General features: G+C 37.6%; 1 protein-coding gene across 2 annotated transcripts in view; it reads left to right on the top strand.

Annotated features, from left to right (window-relative positions):
* Positions 1-26,607, top strand: part of ATL1 (atlastin GTPase 1) — a 74,173-nt gene that overhangs the window by 38,617 nt on the left and 8,949 nt on the right. For both annotated transcript variants that reach the window (XM_086321591.1, XM_086321590.1), the window contains exons 6-10: positions 592-648; positions 18,077-18,169; positions 19,234-19,372; positions 24,959-25,086; positions 26,198-26,254. In XM_086321591.1, coding sequence (XP_086177717.1) covers positions 592-648; positions 18,077-18,169; positions 19,234-19,372; positions 24,959-25,086; positions 26,198-26,254 — 474 coding nt within the window. The remainder of the gene's footprint in view (positions 1-591; positions 649-18,076; positions 18,170-19,233; positions 19,373-24,958; positions 25,087-26,197; positions 26,255-26,607) is intronic.

Genomic DNA, 26,607 nt, shown 5'->3' with positions numbered 1-26,607 from the left:
CACTTTTAAACCAAATGTCTGTTGTTATTGTTGTTCAGTCGCTAAGTCGTGTCCTACTCTTGGCGACCCCATGAACTTCCATGCCAGGCTTTGCATGCCAGGTTTCCTGGCCCTTCACTATCTCCCAGAGCTTGCTCAAACACCTGTATGCCTTTGTAATAATCGAGGCCATTGTGCCATTAAATTTCCTCAGGCAACAATTTTTGTAAATTATCCTACTTAGTTTATAGCTCTCTGGTCTAATCTATGCAAGTTTTGCTTTGAAACGTCATTTCACATGTTTCTTTGTCTCTTATCTTCCCCACAAAAAAATTGTCCTACATTCTAGATATAAAGGTGTTATCTTTAAAATGGAAACTTCATTTTAAAATGTACTCTATGTCCTTAATTTTAAAATATCTGATTACGGTAGCTCTACTTAATCTAATACTTAGTTACTTACAATGATTATTGCAGTCTTAATAATATAATATTATGTTACAGCTAAAGAAAAAAATTAGTGAAAGAAAGCCAAGAAGATACTGAAGTTTTCTCTCTTTGTGTGTGTGGGTGCATGTGTGTGTGTGTGCGGATGTGTGATTTTCCTTGTAGCTTTTCACTGAATATGGCAGGCTGGCAATGGAAGAAACATTTCTGAAGCCATTTCAGGTGAGTGGGTATTAAATGATAATAAATTCTTATAAGAGTTTCCTGAAGACTATAACCAGGTATATTAATTGAGAGAGTCATGTTTCTTTCTCCATTCACAATAGCAAAAAAAAAAGAAAGAAAAGAAAAGAAAAAACGTTGATAGTTAAGTAGAAAAATCCAAAATATAAAAACCTTTATGGAGAAAATATTTTCAAAATTTCATTAAAGATCATAAAGAAAAATTTTTATAAGCCAGAGAGATATAGTATGATTCCATGATTTAATGTTGTGGAGAATCTAGTTTTCCTCAAATTAACCAATAAACTCAGTGCAATTCCAATTAAAACTATAACAGAATTTTTTGAGAAATGCAACACATTTTTCTATAACTTATCTGGGAAAATTAAGTTCTCTTTTAAGTCAGTTTTTAAAAAGAAAATCCAAATTGGGGGATTGAATACATACTAGAGAACCATAGCAATGAAAATGGTGTAATTCTGCACAGATATGAGGGGAAAAACCTGATGAAACTAAACAGCATTCAGAAATATCTCTCTCTGTATGGAAACCTTGCATTCATTAGTGGTCACATCATAAATCAGTGGGAAATGAGGGTTTGGAAAAACTAACTCACTTTTTGAAGAAAAAAATTGAATTTCTACTGAACACCATATATGGAAGGGATTCCCCAATTGTATTAAAAAACTAAATAAGGAATTTAAAAGTATAAAGTTAATAGAATAAAATATTGGAGAATATCGTCCTGAACCAGTGTGAAGAAACATTTATTCACTAAGACTCCCCCAGCAAAAAATGTGGTGAAAAATTGATGGATATTACTATATCAGAATAGAGTATTTCTGTTTATCGGAAGACTCTAAACAAAGTGACTCGATTGGTAGAAGGTACTAACAGTGTCAAAAGTCAACAACGGATTAATGTATAGAATGTGCAAGGAAGTACTGCAGTTAAGAATTGGATGACCATCAAAAACTGGCAAAGGAACCAATACACACCTATGCTGCTGCTGCTGCTGCTAAGTCGATTCAGTCGTGTCCAACTCTGTGCGACCCCATAGATGGCAGCCCACCAGGTTCCCCAGTCCCTGGGATTCTCCAGGCAAGAACACTGGAGTGGGTTGCCATTTCCTTCTCCAATGCATGAAAGTGAAAAGTGAAAGTGAAGTCATTCAGTAGTGTCGACTCTTCACGACCCCATGGACTGTAGCCCACCAGGCTCCTCTGTCCATGGGATTGTCCAGGCAAGAGTACTGGAGTGGGTTGCCATTGCCTTCTCCAGAGATGGACTATTCCTATGGGTTTGCAAACAGTCAGACACGACTGAGCAACTTTCACTTTCAAATAAGCCATGGACTTTGAGTGATTATGATAGCAGTGTAGTTTTATTCTTGGTTAAAAAAAAAAGATACTATTCTGGTGAATAATGTTTATAGTAGGAGAGGCTATGCATGTGTCAGGGCAGGTGGTATATTTATGGCAAATCTTTGTACCTTTCTCTCAGTTTTACTATTCTAAAAAAAGTCTTAAAAAATCCCAAACAATTAAAAAGTGATAAACTGAACTTAATTTAAAAGTTAGGCTGTTAAAGGAAACCTGAATGACTAACACATTTTCTAAGGAATATTAAGTCTTATTGATAATCAGTTAAAAATTAAAATGAGATACCACTTTTACACTCATTAGATAGGCAAAATGTGGAATATGGGGATAAATACCAAATGATTGCTAGAATTTGGATAAACGGGAACACTCAGACCCTATTGGTTAATAAGTGCAGCTTGTAGCAGCCATTCTGTGGAACAGGGCAAATATATAAGGATACTCATTGTAGCATTCATAGATCCTTAGTAGCAGGAAGTTGTAGCCAGCACAGGTGTCCATCACTTGAAGAACGGATACATAAAATAGGTTGAAAGACATACTCTGAAATATTTTTCAACATCCAAAGGCAATGAACCTGAAGTATAAGTAACATGACTAAAGTATTAAAATTTATATTAAATTAGTAGAGGGAAAGTTCGAGTTCTATAACATGATACTATTTGTGATTATTTAAAACTTCTTCATATGCAAAATAATTTATGTTAGAGTGAGTGTGGTTGAGAGCAGACAGTTGATGGGAGTGGGAATCTGGGGAAAATATGATAAAGTAAAACAAAAAAAGGGACCTTTGTATGGAAAGATGTTGGTATGCTGTGAGTGAAGGAGGGTGAGTCTCTCCTCTGAGATCTGGAGAAGCAGGTGGGGAGAGGAGTTGAGATAGAATGAAATGAATCTCTGCTTACAGTCTCCTGTGTGGTTTATAATACCTATTAGACTCTGTTGTCTTTTTAAAAATAATTTTTCACGTTAATAGTTGAAGTATTGTATAATAATTGGGCTATTTGCTTTCATTTTTCTCTTCTCTGAACTTGCTACCTCAGAACTCATTGGCATATATTGGGTAGTTCAGTTCAGTTCAGTTCAGTCGCTCAGTCGTGTCCGACTCTTTGCGACCCCATGAATCGCAGCACGCCAGGCCTCCCTGTCCATCACCAACTCCCGGAGTTCACTCAGACTCACGTCCATCAAGTCGGTGATGCCATCCAGCCATTTCATCCTCTGTCGTCCCTTTTTCCTCCTGCCCCCAATCCCTCCCAGCATCAGAGTCTTTTCCAATGAGTCAACTCTTCGCATGAGGTGGCCAAAGTACTGTAGTTTCAGCTTTAGCATCATTCCTTCCAAAGAAATCCCAGGACTGATCTCCTTTAGAATGGACTGGTTGGATCTCCTTGCAGTCCATGGGACTCTCAAGAGTCTTCTCCAGCACCACAGTTCAAAAGCATCAATTCTTCAGTGCTCAGCCTGCTTCACGGTCCAACTCTCACATCCATACACGACCACTGGAAAAACCATAGCCTTGACTAGACGGACCTTTGTTGGCAAAGTAAGGTCTCTGCTTTTCAATATGCTATCTAGGTTGGTCATAACTTTCCTTCCAAGGAGTAAGCGTCTTTTAATTTCATGGCTGCAGTCACCATCTGCAGTGATTTTGGAGCCCCAAAAAATAAAGTCTGACACTGTTTCCACTGTTTCCCCATCTATTTCCCATGAAGTGATGGGACCGGATGCCATGATCTTCGTTTTCTGAATGTTGAGCTTTAAGCCAACTTTTTCACTCCGCTTTCACTTTCTTCAAGAGGCTTTTTAGTTCCTCTTCACTTTCTGCCATAAGGGTGGTGTCTTATATTGGGTAACTCCATAGTAATTCTGGAATGGAGTTTTCAGTCTTACCAGCAGGTGTCACTGCTTCTTATGCTTGGCTAGATAAACTGAAACCAAAAGAAACCAGCCAGTGCTCTGTTGATGGACAGATGGGTGGATAGATCGATAGGCAAACAGGCCTTTGGTAAAACAAAACTAACAAAAAACAATGAATTGAAAACAAACAATAGAAAAAACTTTGAGATTACTACTTGTTTGTAAACTGTTGGCATTACAAAAGAAAAAATTATGATTGAGTCAACATTGACTTCTGAACAGGTTTTGACTTATAAATCTAAGTATCTGAAATTGAAATGAGAAACTCATTAAATAGTAAAAGTGGCTTCCAAAGCTATTTAATAATTTAAGATTAAAGCAACCAAATTCAAACAAAAATATTTATCTCATGAAATTAAAATACAAAATGTAAATATACTCGAATCACAGAACAACATTTAAGATATCAGCAAAATGATTCACAGTTAAATTAGAAAAAACATAGAAAAAATTCTGAAATAAAATAACTTTTAAATAAAAGTTTAATTCAGCAGTTTTTTTAGCTGGTCACTGTTCCTATCCTCTTCCTCTGAGAAAATAGCAGTTTTACTTGTTTGGATAAAACTGTGGAGAAATTTTAAATACTGCCTGATAAAATAACAGAGAAGGCAATGGCACCCCACTCCAGTACTTTTGCCTGGAAAATCCCATGGACGGGGGAGCCTGGTAGGCTGCAGTCCATGGGGTCGCTACAGTCGGACACGACTGAGCGACTTCACTTTCACTTTTCACTTTCATGCATTGGAGAAAGAAATGGCAACCCACTCCAGTGTTCTTGCCTGGAGAATCCCAGAGACGGAGAAGCCTGGTGGGCTGTCATCTGTGGGGTCGCACAGAGTCGGACACGACTGCAGCGACTTAGCAGCAGCATCAGCAGATAAAATAAAGTGATGGGCAGTGATATTTTTAAAATAATAATTTATATTAACTAAATTTGACAAATTTAAAATAGAATTCTTAACTCTGAAACAGAATGAAGCTGTAAATAATAAATAAGATCTGTCTTAGGCAGCAATAGAGAGGGCAATTAGCCAATGAAATGAATAGCTGAATTAACAGATTAACTTGATTTTTAAACCAAAAGTCAATTTATACCAAACAAACAAAATATCTATAATTGTATTTTAAAACTATGTTTTTAGAAAGAGAACTAAAAGTGGATTCTGTTTAAAAGCAACTTTGAAATGTTAAGCTTAGCCAGTGGTGTGCTGGTTGATGTTTGTAACTGGCTAGAGAGAAGTGGAAGATGGGTCTGATTGTAGCATTTGCTGATTTCTGTGGTGTAAATACTTTTACTGTGACCAATTTCAGGCTACTGACATGCTGTCTCCTGACTTGTAAAATTCCTCAAATTTTAATAAGTCTTCCAAGGGAGCCTATAAAAGCCAGCTGTAGACTATTTAGCACAAGAAGTAAACTCATATTAAGACATAGCATTCTCTGACATGACTTACTTTCCCACTTGTCTTGCTCACTGTGAGCACTTGAATCTTAAGTATAACAGTCCAGCAAGAGCTACCTCATTAATGTAATTGTTCTTTAAAAATAATTAAAATAACTTGGTTCTTTAGCTCCTCTTCCTTAGGACTTCAAGAGGTTTGGTTGAGAATGAATACATTCCCATTAATTTAAACATGTAATACCCATAAATATTTGACAGGGACATTAGAAAATAATTTCCAGTTTTCTGTAAGGACCTGATAAAAAATACCTCATGAGGTGTGGGTAGGAAATTTGTCTGTACTTGGGCCTATGAATTTTTCTTCCTTGGTTATAGGGCACACCAGGTCCCATATAGCTCTACAACGAAATGATTACATCCTTGGGTCAAAATCTCTATTAGGAATTTTTCTGATTGTTAGACATTATTTGAAGTGCACATTAAATGAGCTGTTTACGGACTGTTTTTCAATACCAGGCATGACTGTCTTCCTCTAATGTTCTGTGCTCAGTGGTCAGCCATTAGTTATTTGTTACCCAAGGAAAGGCAGGTTTTCCATTTGTGTGGCTCTCCAGCTTTCTCTGTGTGCTTGTCACTCGTGCCCTCTCAAGTCTGCTGGACTGACATGGTGGAGAGGGTTTTCACTTGTTCTATAATGTCATGATAACAGGAAGTTTGATGTTAGGCCTAAGCTGAAAAGGATTCCCCCCCCAGGCTTCAACAAACAGTACATGAACCATGAACTTCCAGATGTTCAAGCTGGATTTAGAAAAAGGCAGAGGAATCAGAGATCAAATTGCCAACATCTATTGGATCTTCGTAAAAGCAAGAGAGTTGCAGGAAAACATCTACTTTTGCTTTATTGACTATGCAAAACCCTTTGACTGTGTGGATCACAAAAAACTGTGGAAAATTCTCAAAGAGATGGGAATACCAGAAGACCTGACCTGTCTCTTGAGAAATCTGTATGCAGGTCAGGAAGCAACAGTTAGAACTGGACATGGAACAACAGCCTGGTTCCAAATCGGGAAAGGAGTACATCAGGGCTGTATATTGTCACCCTGCTTATTTAACTTATATGCAGAGTACATCACGCGAAACACTGGGCTGGATGAAGCACAAGCTGGAATCAAGATTGCCAGGAGAAATATCAATAACCTCAGATATGCAGATGACACCACCATTATGCAGAAAGTGAAGAGGAACTAAAGAGACTCTTGATGAAAATGAAAGAGAAGAGTGAAAAAGTTGGCTTAAAACTCAACATTCAGAAAACCAAGATCATGGGATCCAGTCCCTTCACTTCATGGCAAATAAATGGGGAAGCAATGGAAATAGTTATAGACTATTTTTCTGGGCTCCAAAATCACTACAGATGGTGATTGCAACCATGAAATTAAAAGACATTTGCTCCTTGGAAGAAAAACTATGACCAACCTAGACAGCATATTAAAAAGCAGAGACGTTAGTTTGCCAACAAAGGTCCATCTAGTCAAGGCTGTGGTTTTTCCTGTGGTCATGTATGGATGTGAGTTGGACTGTGAAGAAAGCTGAGCACCGAAGAATTGATGCTTTTGAATTGTGGTGTTGAAGAAGACTCTTGAGAGTCCCTTGGACTGCAAGGAGATCCAACCAGTCCATTCTAAAGGAGATTGATCCTGGGTGTTCTTTGGAAGGACTGATGCTAAAGCTGAAACTCCAGTACTTTGGCCACCTCATGGGAAGAGTTGACTCATTGGAAAAGACTCTGATGCTGGAGGGGATTGGGGGCAGGAGGAGAAGGGGACAACAGAGGATGAGATGGCTGGATGGCATCGCCGACTCGATGGACGTGAATTTGAGTGAACTCCGGGAGTTGGTGATGGACAGGGAGGCCTGGCGTGCTGCGATTCATGAGGTCGCGAAGAGCTGGACGCGACTGAGCGACTGAACTGAACTGAACTGAATGTTATATTATTAAATGTGCCTGTTGGCTACAACAGCTTAGGAGTTTACTGTGTAACCATTTCATGTCCTCTAATTATATAGGCTACAAAGAAATGGAAACATCTCCCAGTTTACTAATGTGTAATCTCAAGGTTCTCTTGAGCCAGTTTTTTAGATACCAGTAAATTCCCAGTGGCATTTCTATGGTGGGTATCTTTGTAAGTAAGTCTACAGGAGCTGACTTTAATCAGTTTAATCTTCAGTAAGTTTAAATATTGATACAAGCCACAATATTCCTGAACCCTAGTCCCTTTAAGCTAAAGCCCTGAATATATCCAGTTATTCCTGAACCTCTCTAGGGCATGATGCCCTGAGATAGATTGGTAAGAGTGCTATCAGTATTTCGGTTGTGTGGCTAATACAGAAGAAATGGATTAATTCATCCCAATTTTCTCCCATAGCATTTTTATTAATCATTTTGGTATGCTTAGAGGCCCATCAATACCCTAAACCTTTGGAATAGATTTGACTCACCACATACCTGTATACACAGGTCATAACTAAGATGACAGAGGTGTTTGCTACCTCAGTTGTAGTAATCATTTCACAATATATATTTGTATTGAATAATCACATTGCAGACCTTAAATGTACACAGTGTGTTATATGTCAATTATATCTCACAAAAGCTGGGAAAAAAACAATTTGAATTCTCTTTGTGAAATAAGAGTGGAACTCAATTCTTAATGTTCCTTTCAGTGGAGTTGTAATTATTGGTGAGCAGATATCTCCATTCCAGTTTTAAACTGAAGATTGCTAGAAAATAACAGTAGAGGAAGCTTATGATAATGTACTATTATATTAGGATAAACCTTCTGTTTCTCACAGTTTTCCTGTCCAAATTGGTCCTACATATGGAAAATCAGGAATTATGCTACAATGGTTTACTTGATTATATTTAAGGACCCTTTATTCCCATGATTTGAGTGTTCCTCTCTGGAATAAAATTTGATAGTGATTTCAGCTACTTCAGATTTTCAAAACAAAACATCCTTGGTCAAATATCTATGATGACTGAAACTGCCAAGTGATACCAGAGAAATCCATGATTTCACTGAGAAAATGAGAAGCTATTATTTGGCTGCTTGGGCTGTAAATGAAAGGAAAAGACATTCTATTGGTGGGGCTGAGGAAAAGGACAGCAGTTTGAGAAAGGTGCCTTATTGCATGTTCTGTCCAGAGAGTGATTTAGGTAATCTGAGAATTGTATGAAATTAGAATAAAATATTCATCTGGCTACTCAGAATTAGGTCAGTGGTATAGAACAGGATTCCCCCAGTGTCCTTATGTAGATTCATAAAATGTCTGGAAGACCTACATAATAATATTTTATTGAACTCTTATTTTTGTGCCAGGCCCCATGGTCAGTATATTTCTTACATGATTCACATGAATGTTCATTATAGTTATATAAAATAAGTAATGTTGTTACTCCTTCTTTATTCCTTTCTATTTTTTTTTTTTAACTGATGGGGAAATACCGAGGCTTAGAGTAGTTAAGAAACTTGTCCTAGGCCACATGTACCTTTAAGTTGCAGAGCTGGCCTTCAACCTAGGCCACAGGCTCAAAGCCCTTGCATTTCACCACCACCCCTTAATGCCTCTCGTCCTCTTTCTGATGCTAGGTGCTTACTGAACTATAGCTTGTGGTCTTATAGTTGAATGTGCAAATCCCATCCCACTAGCTAAATTATAAATATGTTAAGAGCAGGACCTTTGCAGTTAACTTTGTTTAGTCTAGACCACCTACTTTATAGGCTTCCCAGGTGGCTCAGTGGTAAAGAATCTGACTCCTAATTCAAGAGACTCAGAAGAGACAGGTTCTATCCTTAAGTTGGGAAAATACCCTGGGGTAGGAAATGGCAACCCACTCTAATATTCTTGCCTGGAAAATTCCAGGGACAGAGGAGCCTAGCAAGCTACAGTCCATGGGGTACCAAAGTTTCAGACATGACTGAGTATATACACACCACCTACTTTATATACAGCAGACATTTAATTAATGCTTGCTAATTATGGCATTGGAAGGAAAGTTATGACCAACCTAGATAGCATATGCAAAAGCAGAGACATTACTTTGCCAACAAAGGTCCATCTAGTCAAGGCTATGGTTTTTCCTGTGGTCATGTATGGATGTGAGAGTTGGACTGTGAAGAAGGCTGAGCGCCAAAGAATTGATGCTTTTGAACTGTGGTATTGGAGAAGACTCTTGAGAGTCCCTTGGACTGCAAGGAGATCCAACCAGTCCATTCTGAAGGAGATCAGCCCTGGGATTTCTTTGGAAGGAATGATGCTAAAGCTGAAACTCCAGTACTTTGGCCACCTCATGTGAAGAGTTGACTCAATGGAAAAGACTCTGATGCTGGGACGGATTGGGGGCAGGAGGAGAAGGGGACGACAGAGGATGAGATGGCTGGATGGCATCACTAGTCTGGGTGAACTCTGGGAGTTGGTGATGGACAGGGAGGCCTGGTGTGCTGCAATTCATGGGGTCGCCAAGAGTCGGACACGACTGAGCTACTGAACTGAACTGAACTGAATTATGGCATTACATGCATATTTAGGATTGTATATAGTTTGCATACAAATAAACTTATTGGACCCAAAATTGGAAAACCTGGATTCAAGATTTGGTGTAGCTATTACATATCCTCCCTAGTATTACCTCTTTACATTTTTAAGATAAGACCCATGAACAAACAGTTTAAGTCAAAAATTGATATGAATGTGTCCAAAATGCTTATACTGGGTGTGGCCCCTTCTTGAACTGCAGAAACACAATCATAAAATTCTTTTTCAATGGAAAAAGGTAGTAGGATTTCTGAATTGAAAGTATTACATTGATGGTTTATAATTTAAAAGTCTTTACATTTAATTAGTGAAGACTAACAGAAAAAAGTGAGATGTTGTCAGTTAGCAACAGTTTGTATGTGGTATCATCGGATTTAAAGGTGGTCTTGGTGCATAATCTGTAGATGCTTCAAGTAGTTTAGACAAGACTGCAACTGCTCTGAGGCAGGGAGGATAAGCCATGACTATTGGATCAAGAAATAGGCCATAAAAGACATTGAGTCTTGGATGTTGACCATGTTGTTGATTTAATAACTGCCATGACCTAACCTTTTTATATGTATAAAAAATCAAGATTTATGATAATTTGGAAGGGGTTAATTTGGACTCAGGCTTCCCTGGTGGCTCAGTGATAAAGAACCCACCTGCCAATACAGGAAATGTGGGTTCAGTCCCTGGGCTGGGAAGATCCCCTGGAGAAGAAAATGGCAACCCACTCCAGTATTCTTACTTGGGAAATCCCATGGACAAAGGAATGTGACGGGGCTACAGTCCTTGGGATCACAAAAGACTCTGACAGGACTTAGCAACTAAACACCACCACCAACAATCTGGACTGTTACAGATTATTCTCTCATTTTTCTGTCTATATCCATGGAAACTTTTACTCAAAGAGATTCTTCAGTTTCTTTTTTAATCATGTACAGTGTAGGTATCTTTAGCTAATATGAAACTTTGGTTCTTTCGGCAGATTTTCTGCTTAAAGTATCTATAGGTGTCCCTATACAAAAGCCTGTCTGAAAAGCCAGCCATAAAGTGTAAATTTCTAAGTAGATGATTTCTCTTTCAAGTTTTTTTTTTTCTGATTCCTGTATTTTATGTCTGTTCAGTTCAGTCGCTCAGTCGTGTCCGACTCTTTGCAACCCCATGAACCGCAGCACGCCAGGCCTCCCTGTCCATCACCAGCTCCCGGAGTTCATCCAAACCCATTTCCATTGAGTTGGTGATGCCATCCAACCATCTCATCTGCTGTCATCCCGTTCTTCTCTGAGCCCATTTTAAAAAGGGAAGACAATGTTCCCTTTATTTTGGCTATTTAAGTACTGAGAGTATTGTTTGAAATTTTCCTGAAGTCTATTTTTAAAGTTTCCTATTGATTCATCCTTGTTTTGTTCACAATTTTTAGTTGATGTCCAATTCATCTCAGAGAAAGTCTTCTGAAATGGCCTTGCATTGTGTTTTTCTATACTTCTTGCCCTTGAAGGGCTATTAAAATTTTTATTCTTATTTTTTTATGATGAGCTGGGATATTTAAATGCTCTCCTGGTCTTTTTACTGCTTTTAACCAATGTTTTCTAACCTAACAATTTTTTTCCAACCTAACAAGAGGGACTAATAATTAAGTGAACTTAGTTGGAAAAATAACTGATAATAATTCAGGATACTAAGCAACAGGATCCTGAATTCTGCAGCAAATTTCTGTCTTCCTGTGCTAAAAGAAATTCCTTATAACTGAGGCCAGTGTTTAAATTCAACTTCTATACAATAGTCTTCAGATATAGTAGCTTTAAGCAGTTGGGGCAATATGACTACTTCTTTCCTGCAAAAATCACTAAGGAAATGAATGGTTCAGGAGGTCAGAGGAAGAAAAAGAATGTATTGAAGGAGTGAAGTGATTGGTGAAGATAAAACTGAGCAGAGAGAGATACACTGTCAGTAGGGTAAATTTCAGAAGGTTAGAGAGTGAAATTGAGTCTTCCGTAGTCAGCAGTTTGTTTTGAGGCCTCAGTTTACTCATTAAAGGAGCTGACTAATGAGTGTTTTTTATTTTATCTTCATTTTTATAGAACATTTTATTTTTATTATTTGTTTTGACATGTCTGAAGCTTAACTCAATGTTATTCTAAATTTTTAAGGGTAATTTATTACTGTAAATGCAAATATTAGGATTGTAATGCAATACAAATAGGAAGCAGAAATTCTTCCAGGAGAAGATTGCAGCTTTGATACACACAAGCCTGTAACAAACAAGTTGCTCAAATTGTGTGCTTATGAAAAGCACCTGGGTCCTCAAGCACGTGTTAGAACAGTGCTACGTACAGTCAATAATCTGATAGTCATTGATCCTACATTATGGACTAAACAAAGTAATTTGCAAATTGACAAGAATGAGAATGGCCTCTAAGTGTTGTAGAGAACCCAAGGCAAAACTTGACCGACTACTTTTGCATAAATTTGTTGCTGGTTTAACAGACCTCCAACCCTTAGTCTTTGGAGCATCCTGATTAATCTGGTTACTACTTAAGACAGGTCTTTGCCTGTGTTCTTTATAAAGCACTTCCTTATACATTCAGTGACACAAGACAATTCAAGATAAAATACAAGACAATACTTTGTATGAATTTTCAAACAAAAGGAAAAGCAGCAAAAAAAAAAAAAAACAGATTAATGGCAAAAATATTTACTGAATAATATACCTCTAAAACAAAAGTTCTAATAACATTATACAAAAGTTAGGTATAATTTTTTATTCAATGAGTGCACTTACCAAAAAAAAGGTTGAATTACCCTTTACAGAGACATAGAACTAATGACCCATATAAAGACCCACTGAGTCTTTATAACAAAAATTCTAGGATAACAAATTAATCAGCAGCAAGAGCTCAGTGAAACAAATTAGAACTCAGATTTATCATTGTTGAGGCAGATTCACCTCTAAGTAAATTTCAACAGATGGAATTTGGGAACAGGGAACATGGCAAGTACACATGTTAACCTGAGGTTCATAGGGAATACTGCCCAGGGAGGGCGTTCAGAACTATCTCAGTAGGACTTCAGAATTGTTGGAGGATGAGACCTTCACTCAAAACCTGATACGAAAACCAGAGCTGGGTTTATTGGTTAATTTAGTAAAAGAGTTATACTTGGGAGTTTCATTAAGCAAAACAAATGATTATTATGTAGAGTTGGGGGCTTTGTCTTGGATTTTCATGGTTTACAGAGACAAGAATGGGTGGACATCAGTTTTTTAATTATTTTGTTGTTGTTGAATACAGAAGCATGTTTTATGTCTGGTTATAGAGGTTAGCAATGGGTTGACATAGCCTCAGTTAGTTTTCTGAGGTGATTCTTCTAATTCTTGACTGACTTTTAAGGCATGAAGCTGTCACTGGTTGGCTTCCAGTGGGCTGTTGGTTGAAGTGAGGTGTTACTTACTTAGAAGGGTTTAAAATGAGTTCCAGTGTTTACTTACTACCTGAAGCTGAAATTAAAACTGAACTTGATTGATTAAATAGGTTAAACCAGTTCAGGTATTCACTGGCTACATTGATTCTAGAACAGTTTTTTCCTGGGAGTTTGGGAGTGTTTTCATGTATTTATAATGGATGTGCACATAAATTTAGCATTATAATTCAGATAACATTTTTTCATGTAAGCCTTTTTATACTGACTTAATACATGTATGGATACACTCCACACATTTGTAATATTAATAGCTATGTAATATATTAATATGCCATAATGTATATAACCATTCCCAGTTGTTGAGCATTTGAACTTTTTTCCATTTTTCACTAATAGTGGTGCTATAGCACTCCTTTTGAATGGTCTTCAAAGGAAAATAAACAAAAGTTTCAATGTTTTTCATAATTTTCATCCTATGATCACTTGAAGGATATGCAAAGTGTAGGTCCATCATTTTCCCCAGTTGCCTGACTGGATTTAATTTATTTTTTAAAAGTATGACTTCAGAAATTTTTATCTGAGAAAGTTAGAGTAATCTGTATTCTTGACTTTTTAAATCTCGACCTATATGTATGAACAAATCAAAATTCAGCAGTGTGGAACAATGGATGGATTTTGAAATAAGGACTGAAATTCATAGCATTCCATACAGGATAAACGTAAAGCATATGAATTATTTAGGGAGGGGATGGGGACAGTGGGTGTACTGTAGCTGGCTTATACCACTTTGAGAGCTAACTAGTAAATATTCAGGAGTTACATAAGCCAGTTATTAAACTGTTAGTAGCTTGAAATCAGCTATGGTAGGCACATTTGCACAGCAGAAATTGTCAAATGCCACAAATCAAGGCATGTTGATGTTGTTGGAGAGCCAGTTTATACCAGCGCAGCACTGGATGGGAGCATTAGGAAAGCAACTTAGAATTTGACACTAGAGGTAGGTAGGATATAGGGTACTTATTTAAGAAAATAAGACTTCATCTTTGATCCTATTCTACACATGGTCCTCATTTGATTGACTTCGGAAGATGCCCAGTGAAAAAGACCAAGAAAAGAGACTAAACTCTTCCAAGAAAAATGCAAAATATAGCCAAATCCACATAGTTGGTTTCATTTACACTGATTCATGAACCTCTATTTTGCAAAAGTTGCTTCTTATCTAACCTCTATTTTCAAAGTGCATGTTTTAGGTAGAAATGTTCTAAATACAAATTATCATATCTTGACAAAAATGTTGACAAGAATGAACATCTATCTAAAGATAGTGGACTATTTAAAGATAGTGTATATGGATATTTTTAAATGCTGTCCTCCACAGGAGTCTCTCCTTTCCCCACAAGAATCCACAGGACACACACATACACATGGGGGCGAGGGGGACTTACACTGTAATGAAACAAGAAATATCCATAATTCTAACTAAGACGTGTCCCTGCTTAAGGAAAGAAGATGTGAGCTAAGGATTTTATATCCAGCAAAATTGACTTTCACTTATCAAGGGCACAAAATGTTATTAGCATGTAAGAATACAAAGAATGTTGTTACTATGAGCCCTTAATGAGAAATCTCCTGAAGAATGAGCTTCAGTTAAGCAAAGGTAGCATAATGCCAAAGCCTTTGACTGTGTGGATCACAATAAACTGTGGAAAATTCTGAATGAGATGGGAATACCAGACCACCTGATCTGCCTCTTGAGAAATTTATATGCAGGTCAGGAAGCAACAGTTCGAACTGGACATGGAATAACAGACTGGTTCCAAATAAGAAAAGGAGTACATCAAGGCTGTATATTGTCACCCTGTTTATTTAACTTATATGCAGAGTACATCATGAGAAACGCTGGGCTGGAAGAAACACAAGCTGGAATCAAGATTGCCGGGAGACATATCAATAACCTCAGATATGCAGATGACACCACCCTTATGGCAGAAAGTGAAGAGGAACTCAAAAGCCTCTTGATGAAAGTGAAAGCGGAGAGTGAAAAAGTTGGCTTAAAGCTCAACATTCAGAAAACGAAGATCATGGCATCTGATCCCATCACTTCATGCGAAATAGATGGGGAAACAGTGGAAATAGTGTCAGACTTTATTTTTCTGGGCTCCAAAATCACTGCAGATGGTGACTGCAGCCATGAAATTAAAAGACGCTTACTCCTTGTAAGGAAAGTTATGACCAACCTAGATAGCATATTCAAAAGCAGAGACATTACTTTGTCAACAAAGATTTGTCTAGTCAAGGCTATGGTTTTTCCTGTGGTCATGTATGGATGTGAGAGTTGGACTGTGAAGAAGGCTGAGCGCCAAAGAATTGATGCTTTTGAACTGTGGTATTGGAGAAGACTCTTGAGAGTCCCTTGGACTGCAAGGAGATCCAACCAGTTCATTCTGAAGGAGATCAGCCCTGGGATTTCTTTGGAAGGAATGATGCTAAAGCTGAAACTCCAGTACTTTGGCCACCTCATGTGAAGAGTTGACTCATTGACAAAGACTGATGCTGGGAGGGATTGGGGGCAGGAGGAGAAGGAGACGACAGAGGATGAGATGGCTGGATGGCATCACTGACTCGATGGACGTGAGTCTGGGTGAACTCCGGGAGTTGGTGATGGACAGGGAGGCCTGGTGTGCTACGATTCATGGGGTCGCAAAGAGTCGGACACAACTGAGCGACTGATCTGATCTGATCTGATCTGAACGTAAGTTCACCAAAGGAGAAATAATCATATACTATGTGCCTCCTAATAAAAGAACACTCTGCTTCATAGAGTCTTGCCAAAAAGTAAAACCAGAGTCAGATCACAACTCTGTATCCAGTTGCCAATTTGTAGGAAATTCAGAGGACGAAAGAACATGTTGAACTGCCCTGTGACTATGCAGTCAGCAAGGTTCAGGTTATGGAAATCTCTCCAGGTCAGATTTGTAGGTTCTTCAACAGATAAACTGTAAAGGGAAAGAAAATGGAAAAGCTTAAAAGAGAGTTAAAAGCAATATCAATTTTAATGGGCAAGACTAAAAGGCTCAATTAGAAGCCCAGAGATGTTAACAATTAGACTTTTAAAGATAGCTAATTTCATTAAAATATTCTAATTTTTCCCTCAAGTTCCTGCATTTTTCCAGATACTAAAATTGAAGTATAAGTTAATCTAACTTATAAAAGAATGCTTTAATGTGTCAGATTGTAAACTATGTTTTCTATACTTAATTTTGAGGCAGTGCAGCAGGAATTTTCCCAAGTTTAAATGCCAGCTCTTCCACTCTGGCCTGTGGCTTTGGGAAAATTACTTGATTAACATCAGGTTGGGGGGGTGAAGGTGATTTTTATATATCTTTTTAAGACTAATAATAAATTGTAACCTCTCCTGGGGCAGCAGTGCATGAAATACATCATGTGTGTGATTCTGGTGTTGTGCTTGACTTACAATAGGCACTTGATAAAGGAAAGCTGCTCTTACCTTGGTTGCAGTAGGTGTGGAGGGGGGCCCAAGTATTCTGTACTTTTAAAAGCCCCTCAAATGATTCTAATGATTGTTCTAATTTGGGGAACACAGTCCCTGATAAAAATCCTTCTGGATATAAACAAATACTCAGCTTCAGGGATGTTTATCAATGCATTTCTTAGAATAGTACTTAGAAAAACTGGAAAACATCTAGGAGAATGCAAAATAAGTTAGTTCTGTCCATGTGCTAAAATACTATGTGGCCATTAAAATAAAATCAAGTAGCTAACATAGCATTTTGTTCCAGGTACTGTCTGAAATGTCTTCTGTATACTGTTTCATTTAGTAGTCCTGTGAGGCTGGCTCCCTTATTATCTCAATTTAACAGATGAAGAAATATGATATTATAAATAACAAGTTGTGAAGCTGAAATATTTCTAAACTACTAGCAATAAAAAACATTTTTACAATAAAAATTTTGGCCTTGTTAGAGGAAAGACTGAATTAGCTTTCTAACTGAAAATATTTCAAAATTGTCATGTGAAGAAGTGATCAAAAAAAAAAAGTGATCAAAGCATTTGCAGTCAAAAAGTAGGAGAAAAAAGTATTACAAAGCTATGTTAGTTATTTTTCTAGATTTTTACAAATGTGTTTGTGGTATTCGTGTTTTAAAATTTGTAATTTGTTATTTTTCTCATTGTAAATAAATATCAACTTTTTAGCCCATTTTTGTACCTTTTTCCTATTGAGCCCTCTCCCCTGCACAGATTGTATAACTTTCAGGCCCCACAAAACCTGGATTCCCGCCCCTCTGCCTACCAGGTATGCGTGATTAGAACCCCCAAAGAAGAGAAGGGGACAGAGGTAATAGAGGAAAAATATTTAGACGGATGGAAGGAGAAAACTTTCTTCAAATAAAACTTGAATCTTCATAAAAAGCTTCCTGAAAACTGACAGAGATGCCTCAAACTGGCTGAATGGCACTATGTAACTTTAGTCATTTTGGGGGCAGCTTTCTGTTCACATTCAATGGAAACAGGTAGGATGATCTCAGAGAGGAGTGAATGCTCAGAAACAATTTTCCTAGGTTTTATGTTTGCTTTTTAATTCCTTTATGTGGAGAAGAACACTATTCAGATGGCAATAATATCATTTAATATATTTCAGTAAAAAACAGATGGAGGCAATTTAGAGTTCCTTTATCAATCCTTTGTTCTTATTGTCTCTTAGAGTCTGATATTTCTCGTTCGAGACTGGAGCTTCCCATACGAATTTTCATATGGATCTGACGGTGGCTCCAAATTCTTGGAGAAACGCCTCAAGGTTTGTTAGCTGTCTAGATGCATGACATTTCCCCAACAGTGATCTAAAATTATTTTTGTTGAGTGACTTCTTGAATAGATACTCAATAGCCACAAACTCATTTGACCTTCATAGTATCTCTGTGAACAAACTAAGAGTGATACTTAATAAAATGTCAATTACAATTTTAAATATTATCGATAATTATGATTCAGAAAAAGAGTTCTTTTGTAGCTATCTATAAAACAATGATTTATTCCTAAAGATAAAATCTTTAATTTGAAGAGTTAAATCAGTTGGAGATTGACAGTACCAATATCTGGATTCATGTTTTAGTAGAGGCTTAAAGTCAATTTAAGAAAATATTTAAGTTTTAAGATCCCCAAAGTCAATCTTAGGACATTTTGCTAGTAGTTCACAGAATGTGATATTAGGAGGAGGCTATTAACTGTCTGTGTCATGACAATTCAATAGTTGAACAGATATCCAAAAAAAATACCTAATGAGTAATCAGGAAAAAAATGGAGATTAAAAAAAGAACTCTTGATAATCAGGATCTCTAAGCTTACTTTTTTAGGCTATGGTTATTTTTAGGATAATTTGTACTATTAACTGTCTAATACATAGGAAAAAAGGAGGCAGTTTAGCTTATATGTAAATACCCAACTATCCAGATGTCTTTCTAGAATTTAAATGTATACCTACCAAGTGACAAGAGGCTGTCTTTGAGTACCTCCTGAAAAGAAGGTAGGAATATCTTATGATCTATTCATGTCTTTGTGAATACTTTGAATTAAAATTTGAATTTGTAGGAACTAGCTGGAGTAAAATCCCACTAATTTGTACTAAAAAATTGGAAGGCTCTTCTGAGTAAGAGTAGACATTTGTTAATTATAGTAATAATGCCATATGTATACTATACTTAAATGTGGCTATGTAGCAATTGACCCAAAACTTTTAGTATCAGCCCTGGTCATGTCATTTTTTATCATTGTGACCAGACATAGAAAATATAAATGCCACAGAACTCTTTTGGAGTTCAGTTTGTGTTGAAAGTCATTAAACTTCAGAATGATTTACTACAGGTCTCAGGGAACCAGCATGAAGAACTACAGAATGTTCGAAAACATATCCATTCCTGTTTCACCAAAATTTCCTGTTTTCTGCTACCTCATCCTGGCCTAAAAGTAGCTACCAATCCAAACTTTGATGGAAAACTGAAAGGTTTGTCTGTCTTTTAGTGAATGTGTTTATGTCACTAAGTCTGATTTTATCCACTGGGCTTATAGCTGCTAGTTTAGTTTGTTCACTGATCTAGGTGTGCTGATTAGAAATTGTCAGGGGGATTGAGAATCCCCAGCTCATGCTAGAGCACCTCCTTGATCTGTGGGGTTCTATGGGTACCAAATATGTACACAGAGAAAACAGACTAAATCCTGCACTCACCTGGGAGCAGTAACCCTCACCCTTTCTCAGAGGTTCCTGCTCACCTCTGCATTGAGAAATGCTCCTTAATATCTTCCTTTTACATTTTCCTTATTTATATTAAAAGGGAAAATAGAAGTCTATATTATTGGAATGTTTGTATTGTTATATAATTAGAGATAGAAAAAAATATTGCATAATACTGAAGTGAAGCTCTTTGAAACTGCTGCTGAAAAATTTAATTATAAATCATTAAAAACTTCACTAATAATGAAAGCATCTTCTGGATGAGGACTAGTTTCTTAAAAAACCAAAAGCCCCAGAGTGTTTTTCAAAGTAATAGTATGTAATCATCTCTTAAACAGAGAGATATGACTAATGTTTTAAGATTCCAAAGCAATTCAAATCGTCTAAAAAAAGAGGGAAGGGGAGCAGCAGGAGGTGGAGGCAGGAGTCTGCAGAAGCAGAAGCTAATCCTTCCTAATAATCATTAGGTCTTTAGATATTTGCTTTGCAGTTAATCCAAGGTAGTACTGATCTCACATGGCCTCAGCCTGCAATGGTTTAGAGTGGGGCTTGGGTTCCCAGCCAGAGGTTGGGCTGGATTGCAGTGGTGAAAGCACCAAATCCTATCCACTAGACCAGTGGTCAGTGACAAAGGCCCTGGGAATTCCCACAAAGACAGAAAGTAGTGAAACGAGGAAAGTATTTATCAAGAAGGGAAAAAAAATACAGTATGTGTGGATGGACACACAAGCAGACTCAGAGGGAGAGTCCCTGAGTTGTACCCTCATGGCAATTTGAATTACTTTTATGGAGCGTTTCTTCCAAGTTTCCTTTGGCCAGTCATTTTGATTTGCCTAGTTCACAGTCCATCTTTCGGAGAAGGCAATGGCACCCCACTCCTGTACTCTTGCCTGGAAAATCCCACGGACAGAGGAGCCTGGTAGGCTGCAGTCCATGGGGTTGCGAACAGTCAGACACGACTGAGTGACTTCCCTTTCACTTTTCACTTTCATGCATTGGAGAAGGAAATGGCAACTCACTCCAGTGTTCTTGCCTGGAGAATCCCAGGGACTGGGGAGCCTGGTGGGCTGCCGTCTATGGGGTTGCACAGAGTCGGACACGACTGAATCGACTTAGCAGCAGCAGCAGCAGCAGTCCATCTTTGGTGTACCTCAGGATCCTTCCATATGTGCACACGCATCTCTTAGCCAAGATGGATCCTACTGCAGAGGCATCTGGGTAAAGCATCCCTTGACATGCTCCTCCTTTCGCCTGCAATTAGCCTTTTCTGCACATGTATGTTCAGGGAGGTCTCCTGACTTCACAAACAAGAAACACCTGGTCTGGGAAAGGCCCAACCTCTTCCCTTAATTGTCCTGCTATTCCTGACTTGGAGTTTCCATCAGTAGGGAATGAATCTCCATTTGCTTTTCCTGGGGGAGGCCTATTTACCTCCTGCTGCTGCTGCTGCTAAGTCGCTTCAGTCGTGTCCGACTCTGTGCGACCCCACAGACAGCAGCCCACCAGGCTCCCCGGTTCCTGGGATTCTCCAGGCAAGAGTACTGGACTGGGGTGCCATCGCTTTCTCCAATCCACCTCCTACCTCAGTACAAAGACATTTCTGACTTTTTTATTTGTAAGCCTAGCATTGAGTACACCACTAAATTCAAACATGTCCTTAATTTACTTTGGCCTTTCTGCATTGTGTCAGGGGTAATGAGACAGTGGCATAACAAGCCTTGCAGCACAGTTGTTCTCAAAGGACTTTAAAATTACTTTTAAAAATGACAGCTGAACAACTTGTGTTCAGTTTTGTGGAACTGGCAAATTCAAAAAGCAAACCAGTTTTTTTTCCCCATGTATCCATAATGTTTTCTCTCAGATACCTTTTATTTTACCATTGTAGTTAATACAAATTTCTCAATTATCAGCAATTGTTTTTATACATGTTTTAAATTGTCTTTTCGTTATACAACAGAAAGACAACTGTAGGCAGGTACATATTAATGCATGGATTCCAAGATTGTATAATTTCACTGTCACTTATGAATTCCAACCCACCAGTGAGCACACAGACCTCTTAATACTGTGCAGTGACCTAATGGCTTCAATGTGTTTTGAATAAATTACATAAAGAGAGGGCTCCCACAAGGCCTTTCTTTCTTCTCTGGGGTTGGAGAGCCATAAGCAGGCAGAGCAGGAGCAGGCCTTCAACAACAGTCCTTTATTGGGACAAAAAAGTACCCTGCCTTGTTCTTTTCCTGTAGTACACAGCTATAGTTCTTAAATTAACAGATATATTTTGCAATGAAAGAATTCAGGGAAAGAGTTTAAGATAAATCATGCAGATATAAATCACAGTCTTAAATAGATTTGTTCCTCATCAAATTTTACTCATAATCTAAACATATATTGACTCACAATTGGTTTACAGTTACCCATGAGTTGCAAGTTTACCAAAGTGGCTAGCCTGAGGGAAAGAGAAATAAAAGGCAGCTTCAGTTGCCTGTCAAAAGTTCCATTTTAATGAGGCTACTGCTAAATCCCTCTGTGCGCCAAAATGCTCTAGTGTGCCTCAGTGTTTCCTTGGGCAGTTTTGAGTCTGCTGTCTACATCAGTTTTTCATCCCATCCTGAATCTTATAATATGGGGTTATTTCTATCCAGAATGTCTTGTCTTCTGGCCAAGCTGTTCTCCAGAGGGCTGTCATCTGAGTGGTTGCCTCCAGGGGAAAAAACATCTTGAATAAACAATTGTGCAGAAATTATTTGATGACAGTTTCTCACATACTCTTTCGATACACTTACAGAAATAATTTTCTAACTCATTTATCAATAGTAGTAATTGTTATAATTATCTTTTGTTCATGGTCCCTCACATTATCAAAATTGTTATCCTATCTTACTATTTCCAGTGTTATTTAAAACTTATTCTACTATGATTATATTTAATTGCTATTAGTTGAATCACTTCCCATTTAGGAAATCAAAGGACCGAAAGCACTGAATCACATTCATTCATGATGCATTTGACCAGTTCTTATCAAGTGCCTACTGAATATGTCCCCTCATATAGCAGATCCGATCTTGTAATTAACAAGGAGTTAACCTTTTTCTGAGGTGGTTCTGTGTTATAATACCACCTGTAGAATGACCAGGTAACCACATCATAAATTGGGGAGCTGCTTCCTTAACAGCTCCAGTTAGACTTCAGAAAGCATAGCCAAATCCCAGTGCAAGGTTATTATTTTTAAAGATGTATTTCTCATGACTTGTCAGAGTCAAATGATCCTGAAAAAATATCTTCCTTGGTTAGTTTCCACAGCAGCCCTACACCGTAGGTGCATCTGCCATGTGGAATTCTTATAAAGCATGTATCGTGTCCTCAATTGTTACAGATAACTTCTTTGACCTAGATCCTGAATTCCTAGCAAGGTTTTACTCTTGTGACAAAAATTCTTGAAGAAATGATGAAAACATAAATCATTATGAATAATCATCCACCCACACATATTATTGAACACTTGCAGTGAGCCAAGGCTGATGAGCACACCTCCACAAATTGATCTGAACTGGTCTGCAGATGTTCTGGGTCATGTATTTACTTTTCTTCCACTAATATTGTTAGCAAGAGCTCCCACTGGAGTGGGTCGCCATTTCCTTCTCCAAATACAGAGCACAGTTATCAGTAAAAACTGGTACAATGCAAACAAAAAAATAAATTTGAATAAACTCCTGTCCAAGTCCTCATAAAATATGGACACAAATTTCAAAGCTGTACAAAACATGAAGGAAAATATGTTGGAAGAATTTCCAACATCATGCTTATACATGTCATAAAACAGTAAGCAAAAGAAAAGAACCATAAATTCTTATGTAAACTGATATTTCAGTAACAAGCAGGGAACATGCAAAATACAATCATAAGGTTTGAGTATTTATCCTTAAGACCTTAGAAATCACCAATCCCAAAGCCTGAAAACTCAGTGACTCTGCTGAAATTCAGGTTTTTAAAAATCATGGTATCTTTGCTTAGATACCAAGTCTCTGGATCTACCAAGTCTCTGCTTTTTACATATGATTTAAAAAATTATTGCTGTGTTCAAGAGTCCTCTGAATATCTGTTTTCTGTATTACTTTGCTAAATTTGTAATGCTAAGCTTGAACCTAATACTATAAAATGGGTTATGTGTTACCAGTTCAGTTCAGTCGCTCAGTCGTGTCCGACTCTTTGCGACCCCATGAACTGCAGCACACCAGGCCTCCCTGTCCATCACCAACTGCCAGAGTCTACCCAAACCCATCTCCATTGAGTCAGTGATGCCATCCAACCATCTCATCCTCCTTTGTCCCCTTCTCCTGCCCTCAGTCTTTCCCAGCATCAGGGTCTTTTCCAATGAGTCAGTTCTTCACATCAGGTGGCCAAAGTATTGGAGTTTCAGCTTCAGCATCAGTCCTTCCAGTGAACACCCAGGACTGATCTCCTTTAGGATGGACTGGTTGGATCTCCTTGCAGTCCAAGGCACTCTCAAGAGTCTTATCCAACACCACAGTTCAAAAGCATCAATTCTTTGGTGCTCAGCTTTCTTTATAGTCCAACTCTCACATCCATACATGACTACTGGAAAAACCATAGCCTTGACTAGATGGACCTTTGTGGCAAAGTAATGTCTCTGCTTTTTAATATGCTGTCTAGGTTGGTCATAACTTTCCTTCCAAGGAATAAGCATCTTTTAATTTCATGGCTGCAATCACCATTAGCTGTATTAAATAACTCAGAATACTTCTGACCAGCTAGCTAAAAGGCCTCCATTGCTTTTCTTACAGTTTTGTGTTGTTGAGTTTCACTACTAGAGGAAGCCCTAATTTCACTTCTTTTTGAAGTTGAGTACTAGCTAACACACTTTACACAGTTCCATACATTTTTCATAAGATTGGCACAGTAAACACAGAAAACTTTTGGATATACTTTCTGGAGGGAATACATCTTATAAGACAGTAAATATCTGCCCTTCTTCCATTTATAACTCTCTGTATAAAACTGTGAACAAGACTTAAAGGCATCAGAATGCATGACATGGTTATGTGAATAGGGTGTGAAACATTTATGCATTGTTTAATATCAAGAAAGCTATTTTATAGGTGAAAGACAAAATAAATATGTAATTGGAGTGGAGACGAGAAAGACTAGCAATAGGAGTTGGGCAAGGAGTATAGTTCACCCTGAGAAAAGTGGGTTTCAGGAGTAATTTAGATGATCAGAAGGTGAGTGATAGCTTTATCACTGGGGAAAAAATAGAGGTAATTACCGGATGTTTTATGGTATCCCATGAAAGCCTTTAACAATTTTAAAATAATGATGAATTTTCTTCTACTTTAGAAATAGATGATGAATTCATCAAAAACTTGAAAATCCTCATTCCTTGGCTGCTTAGTCCTGAGAGCCTTGACATTAAAGAGATCAATGGGAACAAAATCACCTGCCGAGGTCTGGTAGAGTACTTCAAGGTATCATTCTTATTTCTAGAGCACTTGTGAGTATTTACATTTGACATGTTTGGGAATGCAGTTCCTACCTAAAACGACAGAAAATTATAGAAATATGGGGGGCAAAGGTATCAGGAATATATACAAATGATTTAAAAAATTATTAGACTCCCAAGAGGAGCTCGCTTTCTGAAATTATTTTTTGAGAAAATTCCTTGAGGTAACTTTACTGTCCACCTTTTATCTTGAGGGAAATTATTTCGAAACAGAAATGTATCTAGGAGTTGGAAAAGTCTTGCTTCTCTTTACGGGGAGGAGGTGTTTCCCAGGGTCACATAGTCTTCACTTATGACCTATACTGAATTTTACCTTCATTCTCAAGATTTTCCCTAATGGGTTATACTTTGCCTTCCTACTGGAGAAAATTCTTCTACATTTCCTGCTTTCTTCACCAAGAGCCAATTTGAAATGGAAATATTTTAAATTTGCATTTACCTGTTTACCTCAGATAGCCCCAAACACATTTTTTAAACCAATGCACATATATAGTAGATTTCAGTTATCAATCTGATTTTTGGATTGATGCTCCAAGGACTAAAATAACAAATTTTTAAATTGATGTTTTGTCATTTCAAATGTGGTTGTATACCTTCTTTGTGATTGTTTATCTTCACCACTCTCAGCAAGAAGTGACAGGTTGTCTAAAATTTGAATTCTTGCTGTGCATAAAACACCATGGAGGAGCATAGAATTTTAGTAGGAGACTCAGGGCCCTTGAACAGATCTGTTCCATAAAGCTTGAGGCAGCAGCAGGTACAGATTCCTGTGGGTAACTGAAAACGTTACTCCTAGCAGAGGGATCTGAGAAAGTTTTAAAGGAGGTGAGGTAGGTAAGCCTTTGCAAAGACTGAGATTGGCAAATGTGTGCAAAGGGCTTTTCAGGAAAAAGGAACAAGAACTAATAATAATAAGAAAGAGGGAATTAAAAGTATGAGAAAGATAATAGTTCTTGAAACTGTCAAGATCTAACTTTTTTTTGAACTGTCAAGGCGTTAGACCTCAGAATACAATTTAACATAGATATTGAATGGAATTACTTGAACATGAGTCTTTTTCTTTCCTATTTTTTTAGGCTTATATAAAGATCTATCAAGGTGAAGAACTACCACATCCCAAATCCATGTTACAGGTATTTATTCATCAGGAGTCTTGACATTCTAAAACATTCTGTCACTAAAGCTAAGTTAAAGATATGCTCCAATCTGGCTGTCAGAAATCACCATATAAAAATAATGGATGGAGTGATATATCAGATTATTTTTCTATTAACGACTCTCTTGTGCAAGTGATTCATCTAATCACTTTCAGATACACATATAGCACCCTCACTTATGCTGAGATACAAGAGAGTCTTCATTCTCTTTGTACTAAATTTGTTTAGAAAAGACTCACTGTGGTTTAGATTCATACATGTGACAAGAAAAGCAGGTCCATGTTTTAAACAAGTGGCCTCTACAAATAAACATTCAAGAAAGGAAAAAC

The sequence above is a fragment of the Bos grunniens genome, chromosome 10, assembly GCF_055505025.1.
Source record: "Bos grunniens cultivar Pamir isolate PY7600 chromosome 10, Bosgru_T2T1.0, whole genome shotgun sequence".
NCBI classification, from domain to species: domain Eukaryota; kingdom Metazoa; phylum Chordata; class Mammalia; order Artiodactyla; family Bovidae; genus Bos; species Bos grunniens.
The sequence above is the reverse complement of the archived record's forward strand: the minus strand, read 5'-3'. Positions and strand labels throughout refer to the sequence as shown.